This window comes from Nyctibius grandis, chromosome 2 (assembly GCF_013368605.1).
Source record: "Nyctibius grandis isolate bNycGra1 chromosome 2, bNycGra1.pri, whole genome shotgun sequence".
Taxonomy (NCBI): Eukaryota; Metazoa; Chordata; class Aves; order Nyctibiiformes; family Nyctibiidae; genus Nyctibius; species Nyctibius grandis.
Genome location: NC_090659.1, coordinates 36,905,080 through 36,920,012, shown reverse-complemented (window position 1 = coordinate 36,920,012; position 14,933 = coordinate 36,905,080). Strand labels below are relative to the sequence as shown.

General features: G+C 38.5%; 1 protein-coding gene across 5 annotated transcripts in view; it reads right to left on the bottom strand.

The window, feature by feature from the left end:
• SH3KBP1 (SH3 domain containing kinase binding protein 1) overlaps nucleotides 1-14,933 on the bottom strand; it is a 244,603-nt gene that overhangs the window by 91,660 nt on the left and 138,010 nt on the right. For 4 of the 5 annotated variants that reach the window (XM_068425085.1, XM_068425084.1, XM_068425087.1 and 1 more), the window contains 2 exons: nucleotides 11,283-11,357; nucleotides 437-633 (listed from right to left, as the gene is read on the bottom strand). In XM_068425085.1, coding sequence (XP_068281186.1) covers nucleotides 437-633; nucleotides 11,283-11,357 — 272 coding nt within the window. The remainder of the gene's footprint in view (nucleotides 1-436; nucleotides 634-11,282; nucleotides 11,358-14,933) is intronic. The other variant, XM_068425086.1, reaches the window with a different exon arrangement.

Here is a 14,933-nt window from a genome sequence, read left to right as displayed (position 1 = left end):
AAACTAAGTTCAAGTATTTAGGTATTTGCCAAACCTTCTTTTTTTTTTTTTTTTTAAGCAAACTGATGTCACAGTGACAGTATCTCCCTCTTAGTTTATATAAGAACTAGCTGCTTTTTTTTTAAACCATAATGTGAGTAACTGCAAACCTGAAAAGCCTCTCCAGTCTTGTTCTCTAAACCAGTATTTTCTTAGAAAAAAGGCCAATGGTGGTAGGAACAAAGGAGTAAATCTTTAAGCAAAGTAATGGTTCTTGCAGGCAGCTAACTTCACCTGAATTCGCTTTCTAGTGTGCAGCAAAAGGAAAAAAAGTAGAATCTTGTCCACAGAAAGATCAGGAAATGACATAAAGCTTCACGTTTTGGCCAGTGGCAGAGTTTAGAACTTTAGGATGAAAACTTCTTTAAACCAACACCAAGAGAGAATTAACACGTACCTTATCTACTGGGAGAAAGTCATTTTCAACTTCGATTGACCTTGGTCGTAGTTTTATAGGTTTGTCTTTGAAGATATCTCCAAAGCCAACACCCTTGACCTTTTTGGGTTGGATTGTTGTGCCTCCATTGGCTCCTTCCGATTTTGTGCTGCAAGAGTCACCACCATCACTCTCAGAGCCTGTAGCATCTTTTAGGCCTGTGAAATGAAGGGATGAAAAAAGGAGTCTTAGCTGGGAAGCTCACTATTGTCAAAACAGATTGTGACTGGAAAATGATCCCTCCCACCATACTCTAAAGGAAAATGAAACCACAAGAAACAGGCAGAGAAGATGTTCTCTGTGCCATGCGCTCATTTTTGAGTTTTAAAAATCACTTTATTACATCACATTGGTGTACCAGTTAGAACTCACACCAATCCACAAAACATGCATACTCCAGCATCAAAACTTCATGAATGAAGACGGCTGTTCCTTGACTACCAAGAAAATCCTTCTGCCTCAGACGAAAATTATTAGGAAGAGAACTCGATAAATGAAAGAGTTAAATTCAGTTCTAGGGCAGCTATTGTATAAAGCCACTTAAAGCTAATAAGCAGCCAGACCAGGCGCCCTGTACCTTAAATCTGTGTGACTCATATCAAGCCAATTACGCAATTGGTATCTAAAGCTACATTACCTAACTGGGAAACATAAAGCTGAAAGCTGTTTAAACAAAATTGCAATCAAATAAGCTGCATAATACATTCCCTGCTGAAAATTATATCTCTCTGCAGCATAGACAGCCTCATAAGAAAAGCACCCATGCACACTATCCTCTAGGAATATAAGAAATCAAAACTGACATTCTGATTTGCATTACTTCTCTCAGTGAATAGGAAAATTTATCTGCGCTTATCTGAAAATATCTGCTGTTTGAATAGCAGAGGCCACAGATGCAGTATGGTGATGCTTCAGCCACTTTGCAGAACGGTGCAGAATCAGGCCAAACTAACTGGCAGCAAAAGTGACCCACTGAACTTTTCTCGAATTGAAACAGTACCCCAGATCATTTAAATCTTGCTTCCTGCATTACAGATTGACTTAACCATATTTCCAGGAAATCCACAGCAATTGCTGCTATTACAGCATTAATTCTACCTAATAATAACAAACTCAAATCCTCACATTCCCCTTACAAGTATTTGTGGTGCCACAGACCAGACGTGGATCTTAGAAGTCAGCGGAAGAAAAATTTCAAGTAAGCTTCTTAATTATTCTTATATCAAGGTCCACAAAGTGATTGCAATGGATTTTCATCATAAGAGGCTGCCAGTACAGTGAAAGATTCTTCTTTAAAATCTAGACACCTAAAATCAAGTAGAGATTATATACAAATCTTTTTCCCTCTTTCCTTTGGTAAGCAAGCAACGTTACCCAAAAATTATCCGTATTTCTGCCAAAAGGAAAGAAATGGCACTAAGATTGGGCAAAGTCTACTCGATCCCCATAAAAGGGCTGCAAGCTGTGGAGCATGTGGGAAGTTTTATAAAATCTTTGTAATGCTTCAGTTTCTACAATTCTCTGATGTGTATAAGCAACATAAACAGAATGAAGCAGTATTCCTGAGCTGAAAGCATCTGAATATCATTTCCAGCCTACACTAGAACATGCCTTCAAAACCAAATAGAGGAATTATCTAAAGAAAAAATATTTTGATGAAATCAATGAAAATCCTTATGAATAAAATTTCTAATATTAACAATTGAATGCTTTGCTTTTTCCTCCCTGACTCATGTGATGGCTTTGGTTTTAACAGTCTCCATCCAAGAACTTTCTGCCATGCTGGTGAGCAGCAACTTGTTTTGGGGGAGACTTCTTGTCTTCCTGGCAATTCACTGTTTAGGAACACAACTACCCAGTAAAACAGCATCTTTTTCAAGCGCTCCAAGGAACCACAGAAATCACTGCAAGTCCTAAGGCCTACGGGCACAACTTCATGATCCAGGACACAAGAGGCTCATCTGTTAAACTGGTTTCAATACCAGGGTGCTGCTAGGAAAGGAAATCAGGAATTATGTGTCAGGCCAGGATTTTTAGCAAAAATGTTAAGCAGAAAAAACATCATATGCCGCTCTGAGATTTTCTGTATCCAAAACTTGAAAGGAGTAGGAATGCAGAATTAGAGAAAGTTCACAGTTAGCAACAAACAAAAAGACTAAAGACTAAGCAAAATGCTTAGGCCCTCTGTCCTCCTGAGTGGCTGCTACATCTACCTGTTGAACATAAGTAACATTTCTGTTTCTTTGAGCATTCAATTTAGATAGCACTGAACAAGTTATTTGTTCCATAAACTGTGAAGGACTGGAATTTCACAGAAGTCTCAATAATAATATTACAATTCTTCTCTTAAATATGGTGGTCTCTTGATCTCTTTACGTCAACCTTTTTATTTCCCCAAGAAGGGCCTGGGAGAAAACTTTAAATCTGGTCTCATTGGTTTATTATGGTAGTTAGAACGGTAGTTCTGCCATCAGTAAAGTAAATTCTGTGCGACCCTTCTTTTCCAGAGCTCATGAAAGCAACAGCCAGGGAATTCAAGCATTCACAGTGATCCTGCTCTGTGCTGTGGTTGGGGCGAGTGGGGTGGCTATCTGTAGCAGAGCCCTTCCATGATGCAGAGGTACTAAGAGATGGCAAGGCTAGATTAACTAAGCCTGAGAGGTATAAATCTCTTCAGGCAACAAGTCAAAGTCACTGCCTGTTTCTTATGCCTACACCTTGTTGTGGCTTGGCTAGTAACAGAAGCAGCTGTAAGTTCTACTAGTTGGACCTTTCCCAGCATTGCAAAATATCAGTCACTAGGGCCCTGGCTGAGAGAGAGGCTAGAACCAACTTTCTTTACTACGTTTAAATGTAAAGAGAAGGGTCACCGGTCAACTACACTGAGCTACAAATAATATTTCTGAGAATAAAATTTCCACTACTCAAAAAAGTCGAACAAACCATAGTGATCATCATCTCCTTGCTGAACAAAAGATCTTCTTAACATGAGATAGGAAAATTACCCTCTGGCAAAGGTTTCCTCTTTTGTCCTTGCCAGAATCTCCTCGAACTACTCTGTGATTGGAGGGAAGGAACAGTGCAGAGACCTCCCTCCACAAGTAAGTGCGTTTTAACTGACAGGATCCATAACCACACTTAGCCACTCCCTGAGATGAACAGAAAAGCTATTTCAAAAATAGCATCACTATTTGTGGGAGAAGATGACCTGATCTTGGCCAGTTGTTGAAAATAAAATATGGAAGTAATTATGGGAATTACTCGACAAGTCTCACATGGACTTCCAGATCTTTGAAGCCTGCATGAAAGAGAGATCAGAAACCTCAAGAAGCTCCAATAAGAATTAGGCTTTTGTTTCTAGGTCATCACTTGTTTTCCATTACGGCATCTTCATCTTTTATTACCATTCTTCTATGATGAGACATCACACCTTGTATCAGAAACCTCACCTGAGGCTTACAACAGATTTCCATAGCATCACCCATCTGTGCTTGATGATAATCCAAAAGCCACTTCATTCTCAGTGCTGCCACACAGCTTTGTCTCAGTCCTCATAATAAAAGCAACATAAGAAATAACAATAATTTTATTTCTTTTTTAATGAGGACAGAACGGATTGAAGTGATGTCTTTCGAAACTAAACTGCATTTGAGTGGTCAGATACAGAGGCCAACCTGACAAAGCTCCTTCAAAGTTAAAAGAATCCTTCCTGACCAATTAGGAAAATTACACCATTTATTATTTTTTGACTGACACAAGCTGAGGAGCCCTCTGGACTTAAATAAATAAGAAAGAATAAAAGCCATGACTTTTCCAAGAACTAGTTTTCTCTTGCTCTTATCACTTCATGGCTGAGGGAAAGAGGCAAAGGTGACAGAAGAGGAGGACTATATGCAGTGGAAACTGAAACAAATTAGATAAAATGAAGATCTGCAGTAACATTAAGAAATAATAATGCAGTACAAAACAAAATAAGTACAAAACAGTTCTGCAGAAAATTATCTAACATGCTCTTACTCTTAAAGGAGACTCTTACCTTCCTCCCAAGGTACATGAGATATAGACCTCTGATTTGTACAGATAAAGAACTTGCAAGCAAGAATTTGCAACACTATGCCCACCCTTGCCTGACAAATTCTCTCCTCTCATTTACTTTTCATTGGGTTGTTTCCTGATATATATATATACACATATAGATATATAAATATATATGTTCCCTTTTATATATATATATATATCAGCATATATACGTCAGCAATTCTCTTGGAGCAATCCTCCCAAGTGAGGCTGGACTGGCCTCCCTAGCCCTGCCTACACAAGGAAGGGATGGCTGATGGCTGAGGTGATCCCTCCTCTTGAAAACGGAAAACTGTCCCTCTTCCAATCACCCTCCTTTTTTTTTTCTTCAGCTTTTTATGGCCTTTTTCGCCACTACTGCAAACAGCTTAGCAGGAGAACAGAGCTGGGGGGGTGACAGTTTCCCCAAAAGACAAATGTAGCCCATGGATACAGCTGGGAACCAAGCAGGAACCTGAGTGACCCAGACTATCAGATTATGAATTTTAAACACAAAGTTTTCTGCAAGAAGAGCTACAGTTAGCAGGGAGGTCAGGTTGCTAAATGGGCATTAAAAACTGGAAAGCATTTTAGCTGGCAGAGTCACCTGCTGCTGCTGACCAATACACCCACGCAGTCTGAACAGCTGTGGTAGAGCTATGAACTTATTAAGCACATAGGTAAGGCCAGCAGCTCAGCGAACTGCTATCCTCAGAAACACTGGGCATGTCTTTTGCTTTTCTTTTAACTCTAGTTGTTAAATATTTCAAATATAGCCAGGACTGGATAAAAGCTACAGTAGTCAGGCCTCTGGTTTTTTTTTAATTCTTTGTTTTTTAACAGCAACTTTTCTAGAATCTGTCAGCTCTCTGTCAGCGTTGGTAGAGCTGACAAGCTAAGAACGTAACATCAACAAGGTGCTCGCTAATGTGCCTACTATCACACCAGTCCTAATAATAGGAAAATTTTTCAGATCTTTAAAATTTCTCAGGAAGGAGACACGTCTTTTGGGGTTGTCACTTCCCATTTCTGGCTCTGTAAGTAAAGACACTTTATTCTTTTACCTACATTTGTTGTTGCTGAATCATCATCACCACAAGGTAGAGCCCAAATCTGAGTGTTGGGTGTGCTTTTATAGTAAGCTCCTTAAAGTCTGAACGTGAGCAGCATTAGCAGCAAAAAGTTAAAATTCCCAGTACCCAACCATTCCCAACTTTTGGCTGGGACAAGATATGGGACTACTGACAAAAGGCTATTTAAAAACACTCAGAACTATAAGATTCTCTGTTGCTTCATGGTCCTTACAAATGCAAGATAATTTAGTATTCATGAAGATTAAATTCTTGCAACACTGTCTGGAAGAATTTTGCACTTCACACACATTTTTTCCTCTATGGGTATATAAGAGAGATTAGTTTTCTCAAGACATTTCAAACACACCACACTCCTGCTATGCCAGTTACAGATCTTTTGAGAGCAACATTCTGAAATGTACCAAAACAGAGTAGCTCAAACAGGGATTAAAAAGAGACCGTGACATCAGACTTAATTCACCAACAGCCCCAGAGCTGTGCTGGCATCAAACCAAGATTCTAAATCAGAAAGATATTTAGGGATGATAAAGGGCTGTGTAAACTAAAGCTGGTAAAACAAAAATAAACAGCTGCGATAAAATTAACTCCATTCAAAGCAGGAAACAAATTGTTTCTAAATAGATTAAAATGGCAGGAAAAAGGGGGAATACATTGTGAGCTTTACAGAGCTTTATATTTTGAGCTGTTATTTAGCAATTTAATTTTTGTTCTTTATTCTGGATTGTGCCTCCACAGACAATTTATGGCACTGGGCAAAAGACAGACCACTCTGACTATGTATAAACCAATGATGATCTGTCCCTCTCAGCACTTCTCAGACTAGTTCTGTTAAGGGATGTAAAGGTCAGCTGTTCAGGGGCACACACCTGAGACTATGCAAAAGATCTCCTGATTTGGTCTGGCAGCCAGAGAAAAACGCTGTCAACTGTGTTTAATAGAACAAAGAACTGTGTAAATGGAGCTCATTGGGATTTTTGCCTTTTACGGAAGGGAAGCAAGGCGAGGGGAAATAAGTCCTTTCCTTCTATTTAGAGAATGACAGAGTGGAACGCCCGAGTGACCGATCTGAATGACGAAGAAGAAGGTGAAGTTATACGTGGCAATTGCAGTAGATGAGACAGGAACTGTCCTTCTTCCTTTTCCTCACATACTGGCGAAGACAAAACAAACACCCACAGCCTATGAGGTATTTATCTTTAAATTGCTTTCTATCAAAGTCCTGTATTTTGTTAAAGCCATCCCCAACATTCCATAGTATCATAGAAAAATCAAAACCAGAAAAGGAAGTTTGATTTTAAATATTACTGTAGAACAAAGTCATGTTGATTCTTCATAGTTTAAAGGTTAATAAATTCACACTTTCAAAAAACAAATTTATGCTTCTTTACCAAGAGTGGTTATACATGTACAAATGGCTGAGGCAGACTATTTCAATATTAGTCATTATTTGTTATTCTCAGTTGTATTCCTTCAAGAAATGTAACCATGTAACCTAAACATTTTGTCATTTCCTTTAAGCATGTTCATTTTCTTTAGCACAACAGTTCTTGCCACATAAGAAACAGCCCCAAGATTTTTATGCTTGCACAGGAAATCATGCAGGGAAAAGGGGATCGGTGTCCAGCACCACGTAGCAGCATGCATTAAGGGCAATGCAGTGCAAGCATCTTCTGCAGCATGAACACAGAGCCATCAATACATAAGTTGGTGGCTTCACCTCATCCCCAGTCATTTCCCCGAGTACTGTAAGAGCGAATAGAAACAATCATTCATTCAGGAGCTCTACAACTGTACCATCGTGGTCTTCATTTTGGAACTACTTTCTCACCACCCTTGTTCTTACCAAGTACAGGAACATGTTATTACACGTGAAAGGACGGGTAAGCAACCACAGCTGAAAGGACTCTTTATCTGCCACTCAGCAAAAACTCATCTTTTGAGAGACTCGTGGAAAACCACTTGCTAGTAGGAGTCCCAATCAACAGAAGGATTTAAAGTGTTTCACCCCAGTCAACATAATTCTTCCACCCACCACCCCCAATCCCTCGCCATCTGTACATTCATTCTCCAGAAAACATGATGCTTATTTTTAGTCATAAAAATTTTCCTCACCCAATTTTAGCATTGTTCTTTCTCAGGTGTTATTTTTCATTGTAGCAGCTGTGTATTTAATATACGTTCTTCTTTGTGAGCAAGTTACAAGAAGTTGAGGTGAAACAAAAAGTTGTAACTGTCCTCTCTTCAGAACTGTTAAAATCCCCATTTGGGTTTCTCATTTAACTTTGCTCACATTCAGACACTCTTAAATGGGGTTAATAATGTCATAAATACATCAACCATATTGATTTCTTTGAACTCTGACCAGCCATTGTTTGTCAAGGATTAGGGGGAGAGTTAAAAAAAAAAAAAGAAAGAAAAGAAAAAAAAGAAAAAAAAGGTGGTGGAGCAATAGAAAACACAATTAAGGTTACTCACGAATATTTCTGTTTCAACGATCCTGTCTCATCTTCTTCCATTATATCTAATATCTATTACTGACAGCATTGAGGATCCACATATAAGGAAAGAGAGGCAAATATTTGTCAAATCAAGCATTGTATCTGCCCTGTTCCTTAGTTATAGCATCTTCGAAGAAAAAGAAAGCGAAGGAAGAAAGAGAAATTAAACCAGTAAAAATAAAAAAAATTTAAAATCCAAGAAGCGTTTTTCGTGGAGGTACAGGAAAGTTGCAGGATGACAGAAAAGAGGGCTGTGATCAACAAAACAACAAGTAATTTTTTGTTGCTGTGCGTCCCTCTTCACCCAGCATATACAGTAGCAAAAATTTTCTGACAGCAGGTTAACGAGCAGAATGCCAAAGGAGTTGGAATTATTGCTGCGCGGAGCCTGGCATACCTAATGACCAAAAAAGCCATGTCAGCATATGAAGGCAAGGCCGAGTGTTTATGCAGGAAACAATCTTGCATATTTCAGTGGAAAGTATCTCTAGAAGCAGCTACACACTAATTCAACAGCATTTAGCTTTTATAGGCCTTGGTTAAGTAAGAAAATTTCTTTTAAACATAGCAGTTGTGAAATAACTTTCAAAATAAAAGTATTTTAGCACTAAGCAGATGTTTGTAAAGTAAAAGCTCTAAGCTTGCTTCAAAAGTTGAGCAACACTTCATGCAATGTGATACAGGTGAATCCGAGCACCCTTTGGGCACAACTGATCTAAAGCTATGAATTGACTCAAGCTTAACTCATGGAGAAATCAGAAAGCTGAAATTAGAGCAGCTGTGGGTTGTTTTAAACAGACGTCCCTAAATGAAAACAATTCTGTGGAATGTCTGCAGACGATTTTCACTGGAGACATAACTACATGGATATTTCCCTAAAAATAAGGACCACAGATTAGATATGAAATGGAAGGAGCTGGGCACACCTTCAGTAGGCCTGCTCTGGAAGAACACGAGTATGTAGGAAGTGAGCTGCCAATAGATGTAGCAAAAAAAGAATAATGAACCCTCCTTTTTGTATGTTAGTTTAGGAGATAACATCTCTGATAGTATAAACAATGCCAACCCTCATTTTGTTCAAAACTTTCCCGGATGACCTGATTTTGCGTACCGCCCACTTCAGTCCCACTTCCAACCCAGTAAGCAACAAATAAGCCACAAATGTAGCTGGACATCTCGCCTTCTGAGATGCAGTTTTACAGAGAAAGCAAAATACCTCTGCAGCATGAAAAAACATGCAAGTCTCAACCAAATGCCAAGGGAGGTAGTATTAAACAAGACATCTTTGGTCAGCTTTAAAAACAAAGTTCAGATGCGTGATTGCCCAGAGCAATGTGAGACGATCTACTGTGGGTTAAGCCGTTTTCTTGCAGCTGGTTATCAAGCTTACCTGTAGATAATCATCCAACCCTGAACTCTGTGAAATCAGTTTGATGAAATTTATTTTCTGTGACGTGGCACTATCATTGGCCAGTATTAATAACAAGGAGAACTAAATGCAGAGCTCTAGCACAACTGGAAAGGTGACTGAATTCTTCCTAACTTCACTTAGGCTCATCCTAAATGACTTGAAAAAGAGGAAGGGCCATTTGACACTTAACGAAGAATGGACTGGGCATGGAGAGCAGGTTTCTGGAAAACTCTGAAAGGTAATGTTAGGGCAACACTGCCCAGAAAGATTAATGTTGTGAAATTAAAGGCTCCAAAGACCCTGCATCAGATTTGAAGCTAGATCTTGAAGTTAGAAGTCAAGCATACTGGAGATTTACTTCATAAATCCTTATTATGTTTATCAGATAGGTAGATTCGAGGACATGATGGTCTAAGAACTCTGCAAGAAGCGTGCAATTTGAGTGATGCATAAGCAGTCATGATGACTATAAGCAGCAGAAAAAATGTGAAGACCACCAGCCACATGGTCTGCTCCAGCGAGAGCAAGAGGTTGGTTGGAAGCTTGAGAAGAGCTGCAGAAAAGACATGAATTCTGGTAGACAGGGAAATAATTCTCCATGAGGAAATACTGAGAGCTGCACACATCCACAAAAATTGTTTCAAAAAGAACCAGTTTTTGTTTAAAAAAAGAAGGTGTAAGTGCAAGTTATCAGAATAGAAGACTACCACTTCAACCGCTTCCATCCTTTGCTGTGAACATGTGTAAGACAGAAGTCCTCAGGGGTAGGAGAGCAAACGCCCCCACGCAGAAAGAAGGAAGAAGGGCAGCACAGCTTGCATCTTCTGAAGAGAAAGCTGTCTGGGACAAAAGCAGATGCCAAAGTTAGTACAACATCCTGTTCAGCGGAGGACAGGACTGAACACTTTGTACTTAGTCACACTGAATGTGACTCAGTAGGATCTCTTTCTGCTAGATTTCTTGACGAGGAAGCAGGTGGAAGGACAGATTTCTGTCTTCCTTGCTTCCTCTGTCTTGCATCTCATGTCACTATCTTCTCTTCTTCTGTGTTAACAGGGTAGTAAAAGCATATGAAAAGCAGCATATTCCTTGCTTGCAAAATGCAGAAGGCAAAAATCTGAACATGAAATGAAAGCAGCTTTGTATCTTTTACCTTCCCTGGCAGAAAAAACCATATCAACCAAAATGCTGTGAGTAATAGCTGTCAGAGACAGAATGCCAAAAGAAGAACATGCATTAAATTTTTTTTTAAAAAAAAACCAAACAAACCCCAAAACCACACAAACCAGAAACCACAATGTTCTTTAAGAAAAGCAAAGCATATTTCATGAATTCAGCAATCACAATGGGAACTTTATTTATTAGAGCAGAAGAACTTTTAATTCAAAGATTTGTGGTTATTATCAATAGTCTTCATGTTCCAGGTGGTAAAAATGATGGGACTAAATGGTCTTAATTTCGATCCATAGCTGAGACCCAAACATCCAATGTAATTCACAATTTATTGTGGGCTTACACACATACATTATATGGACATATAACAAACACATGCACAGAAGGAATGAGTGCATTCTCATTGCGTTAAGTCTAGGCAGTTCATCAGCAGCAAACTGACTTTAGCTTACAGACAAATATATGAATGTAGGGTAGCCATAAGTGAGTAGCAGTGGCACATTTTACAAGTGCAGATAAATCAAACAAATACTGAGGACTAAAGCTATTACTTGTTGATTTTGAAACACACTCACTGTTATAACGTCTGTAGCTGTCAATCTTTGCCGGTGCCACTCTGTACAGAATTGTCCCTTCAAAGGCAGATTTTCCTGACAGCAGGCAAGAGAAAGAAAGAGGAAAAAAAAGAGAAGGGGCAGGGTGGGGGTGAAAGGATCGAATGATGGTAAAAAGAAGGGAGAGGAAGAGGTTTTAATCTGTATTTTCACTCACTAACATTTTTAAAGCCTCATTAGCAAAACAACGAGAATATTACCTGTATCTGATTGTACATGAAGTTAAAATATTCTTACTGCATGTATGTCAGATAAAAGAATCTCATGATTTTGCTAAAGCTGTTCTTTACAATGTCCAACATAATGTATTTTTAACTAGGTTTGGTCTGTTGTCCATCAAGTTGTGAGACTTGCAAATGAAATTATTCGTCTGTCTTATTCAGCCTCCTTATGGAGCACAAGGGAAGCCTGAAAAAAATTATTACTGCAATGATGTACTCACAGTGGCTCAACACTCCTGATGCAGATGTAGTGCACTCGAACAAGCACAGCTGACATCCAAACAGGGCACTGAAATACTCATATTTCTTTAATATACCAGGATCCTGTGAGCATCAGAAATACTGCATCTTTCCAAGATGACGTATTAGAAATGTTTTGGACATGGGAACTGGTCTTAAACAATGTTTACTTGAAGGGACAGGATACTAAAACCTGAATAAATCAGTTTTTCAGCCAATAGCTTAATAAGGTGTTTTGACTCGGAACACATAAACAAAACCAAAATACTAAAATTAAAAAACAAAACAAAAAAACCCCCAAAACCAACCAAACAAAAAAAAACAAATCCCACTTCCCATCTCAGATTTTTAAGATAAAATTCTTATTATCAAAACCATTAATTTCTTGGGTTTTTTTTCCTTTGATAGCAAGATAACTCATGCTCTGACACAATATGAAATTCAAGTGAAGGTAAAGGCATGAGCTTTTGTGTGTTGGTGTTTTCTGAAACCCGAGGTACCCAGGCAAGCTCAAGAATACACCAACGTCAGCTTGTTGCTAATCTCACCTAGGAATACTATCATAAAAATTAATGTCTCCAGTAAAATTTTATAGCAAAATAGCCAGCACATGTGATTTGTCCCAACATAGCATCACACCCATTTTGGTACCACAAATGTGTATTTTTTTTCCCTGCATATCATTCTGTTGGACTTTCAGAAAATAAAAAGCTATACTCATTTATGTATTGTAAAAAGCTGTTTCTTAGTTTTGTTTTTGGCATTTAATTAACAACAAAAGTTTTTCTTTGCCTTATTTTTAGGTAATGAGGAAGCAAGAAAGCCCCAAATCCATCTGTCCACCTTGTTTTTACAAAATACCATTAAAAATGCCATTAAAACAGTCAAACAACAATTAAGAAATTGCTAAGACAAAGGTATGTTAAGCTTCATGAGACTGAGGAGAGCCAGAGAGCCAGTAATGGACATCTAAAGTTTTAAGAATGCAAAACACAGGAGGCTGCCTGACCGAACCATCAGCTGATGAGTCCATCATCAGTTCCAACTTAATCAGTCATAACTTCTCAGTGGCCATCACTAACAGGTTCTAAAAATAGTTGATACAGACATTCATACATACATACATGGAGGCCTAGCAACTCCTGAACAGACACATACAAGAGACAGCAAGATATAAAAGACCACCTTTAAATGTTGTCATGACATTGCCATGAACATACTAACATGCTTTTGAAATCATCTCCTTAATATTAAGTTGTGATTCTCTCAGATGTTATTTATTTGACTACGTGGTAACTTTTTGCTTCTTGACAGGCTGTAACAACGAGATGTTTTATTGAAAATATTCTTAAAATTAATACTAGATATCTGAGAAATCTAGCAAATAATCTTATAATTCATGTATCCATTTAATATAGTAATAAAATTACAATGCATACTTCCTCTTCATGCTAGAACAGTTGGTCAAAGAAAAGCGATGTTTTAATTTACAAGGATACTTTAAAGAACAAGGAACTGTCATTTACTCTAAGGGTACCTGATCCTGTCCGTAACTACATTCTGAAATGTGCCTTTGAAGATAAAAAATTTGGCAGTCACCTTACAGCTGGGACAAATACATCAAAATCAAACAAACCAATCCCCCACAACCTTCTGATCTTGTAACAGTCTCACTTTCCAATCTGTTGGGCACCCATCATCTGAGGGGAAGCACAGGTTCCCAACCCTTTCAGTTAAGGGCCAACTTAAGTCCCTCTGTCAGTATTCAGAAATGTTTAGGCACTTCCAAAACTAGCCCCAGACATCTTAAAAAAAGGGGCTTTTTGTTCTGAAGAAACTTCTGAGGTTATTCTATGGCAGAGCATGAAAAGAAACCAAGATCATTCCTTCTGGCCATTTACTCTGATCTGCCATAAAATTTCCATGGACACAACAAAACCAATAAAATCAGACACCACCTTTCTCCCCAATGGGTCTATGAGGGACATAACAGAAGGGCAGAGAAATAAGCATTTTTATTAACCTCATTGCTAAAAAGCCAAGTTATATAATTTTCCTCTTCTGTATTTCTTCCACTTTGGGTCCACCAAAAATTACATTTGCTCTTCCAAAAAGGGTCTCTTTAGAGAAGGTCAGTAAAACGGGATTAAAAGATCAAGATTAACTAAGTTTAACCAAAGCATTACATTTAACTATTAACTAAAAAATACTCTTGTGTTTGGACAGCACCCCTTCTCCAAAGATCCCATGCTACCTTCCTAATTCTCACAGTAAACCTGCCAAGTATTACCTTATCCATTTTATAAGCTGGCCTGAAGAGTTCAAGGTTGCTGCTGAAGATTACAGAGCCGTACCCCAGCCCTTTCCAGGCCCCTCTAGAAGCTGTGTAGAACCTCAGTGACCGCCAAAGGTTCTGGTTCAATGCGCAGGTACAGCCCCTCACATCTGAGTGCTAACTTATCTAGAATTCATATTCAAGGTTTGTTACTTACGAAGTCCTCTGACACAGACATATTCAAACAATGTTTCCAGAGAAACATAAAGGAGTTATTGCAGATTTGAAGTGCTGTCATGTCTTGTCATCCACAGAGGAAGGAGTTGATCTCAAGGCATGAATGTACACCCTTTTGAGATGTTACCCAGAGCATTTCAACAGTAATGCTAGCCTGATGCCCAAATCTTCCAGGGTTTACTTGTTCGGTTTTTATTTTCCTACGTTTTAAGACTAAGCACAGATACTTGGAATGAGATTATCATTCCTAGACAGCTGTATAAACTTGCTGAAATTTTTGCAATGTCATTATGGAGATTTTCAAATCCAGATAGTCAGTGTACCTGAACAGAGCCTCATAAAGCACCATGTGTTAGAGAGCAACACCTGTAACAATGACATGAACCATACAGAAAGAACTGAGTTGATGCATATTTCCCATAATTCTGCTAGGGGAATGCAGTTCTTAATGTGATGGTTTTACTTTAAGAAAAAAAAATAAAAAAGCATTAAAAATCTCATAAGAATCTCAATATTCCTTGAGTCCCTGTCTCTCTCTGAGGATGTCTACAGTGTTCTGTTTTATAGGTATTTTGCTATTTAGGAAACAGCTCCTAATAATACATCATCTTAGCTAGCCACAAAGCACCTCCAAAGAGT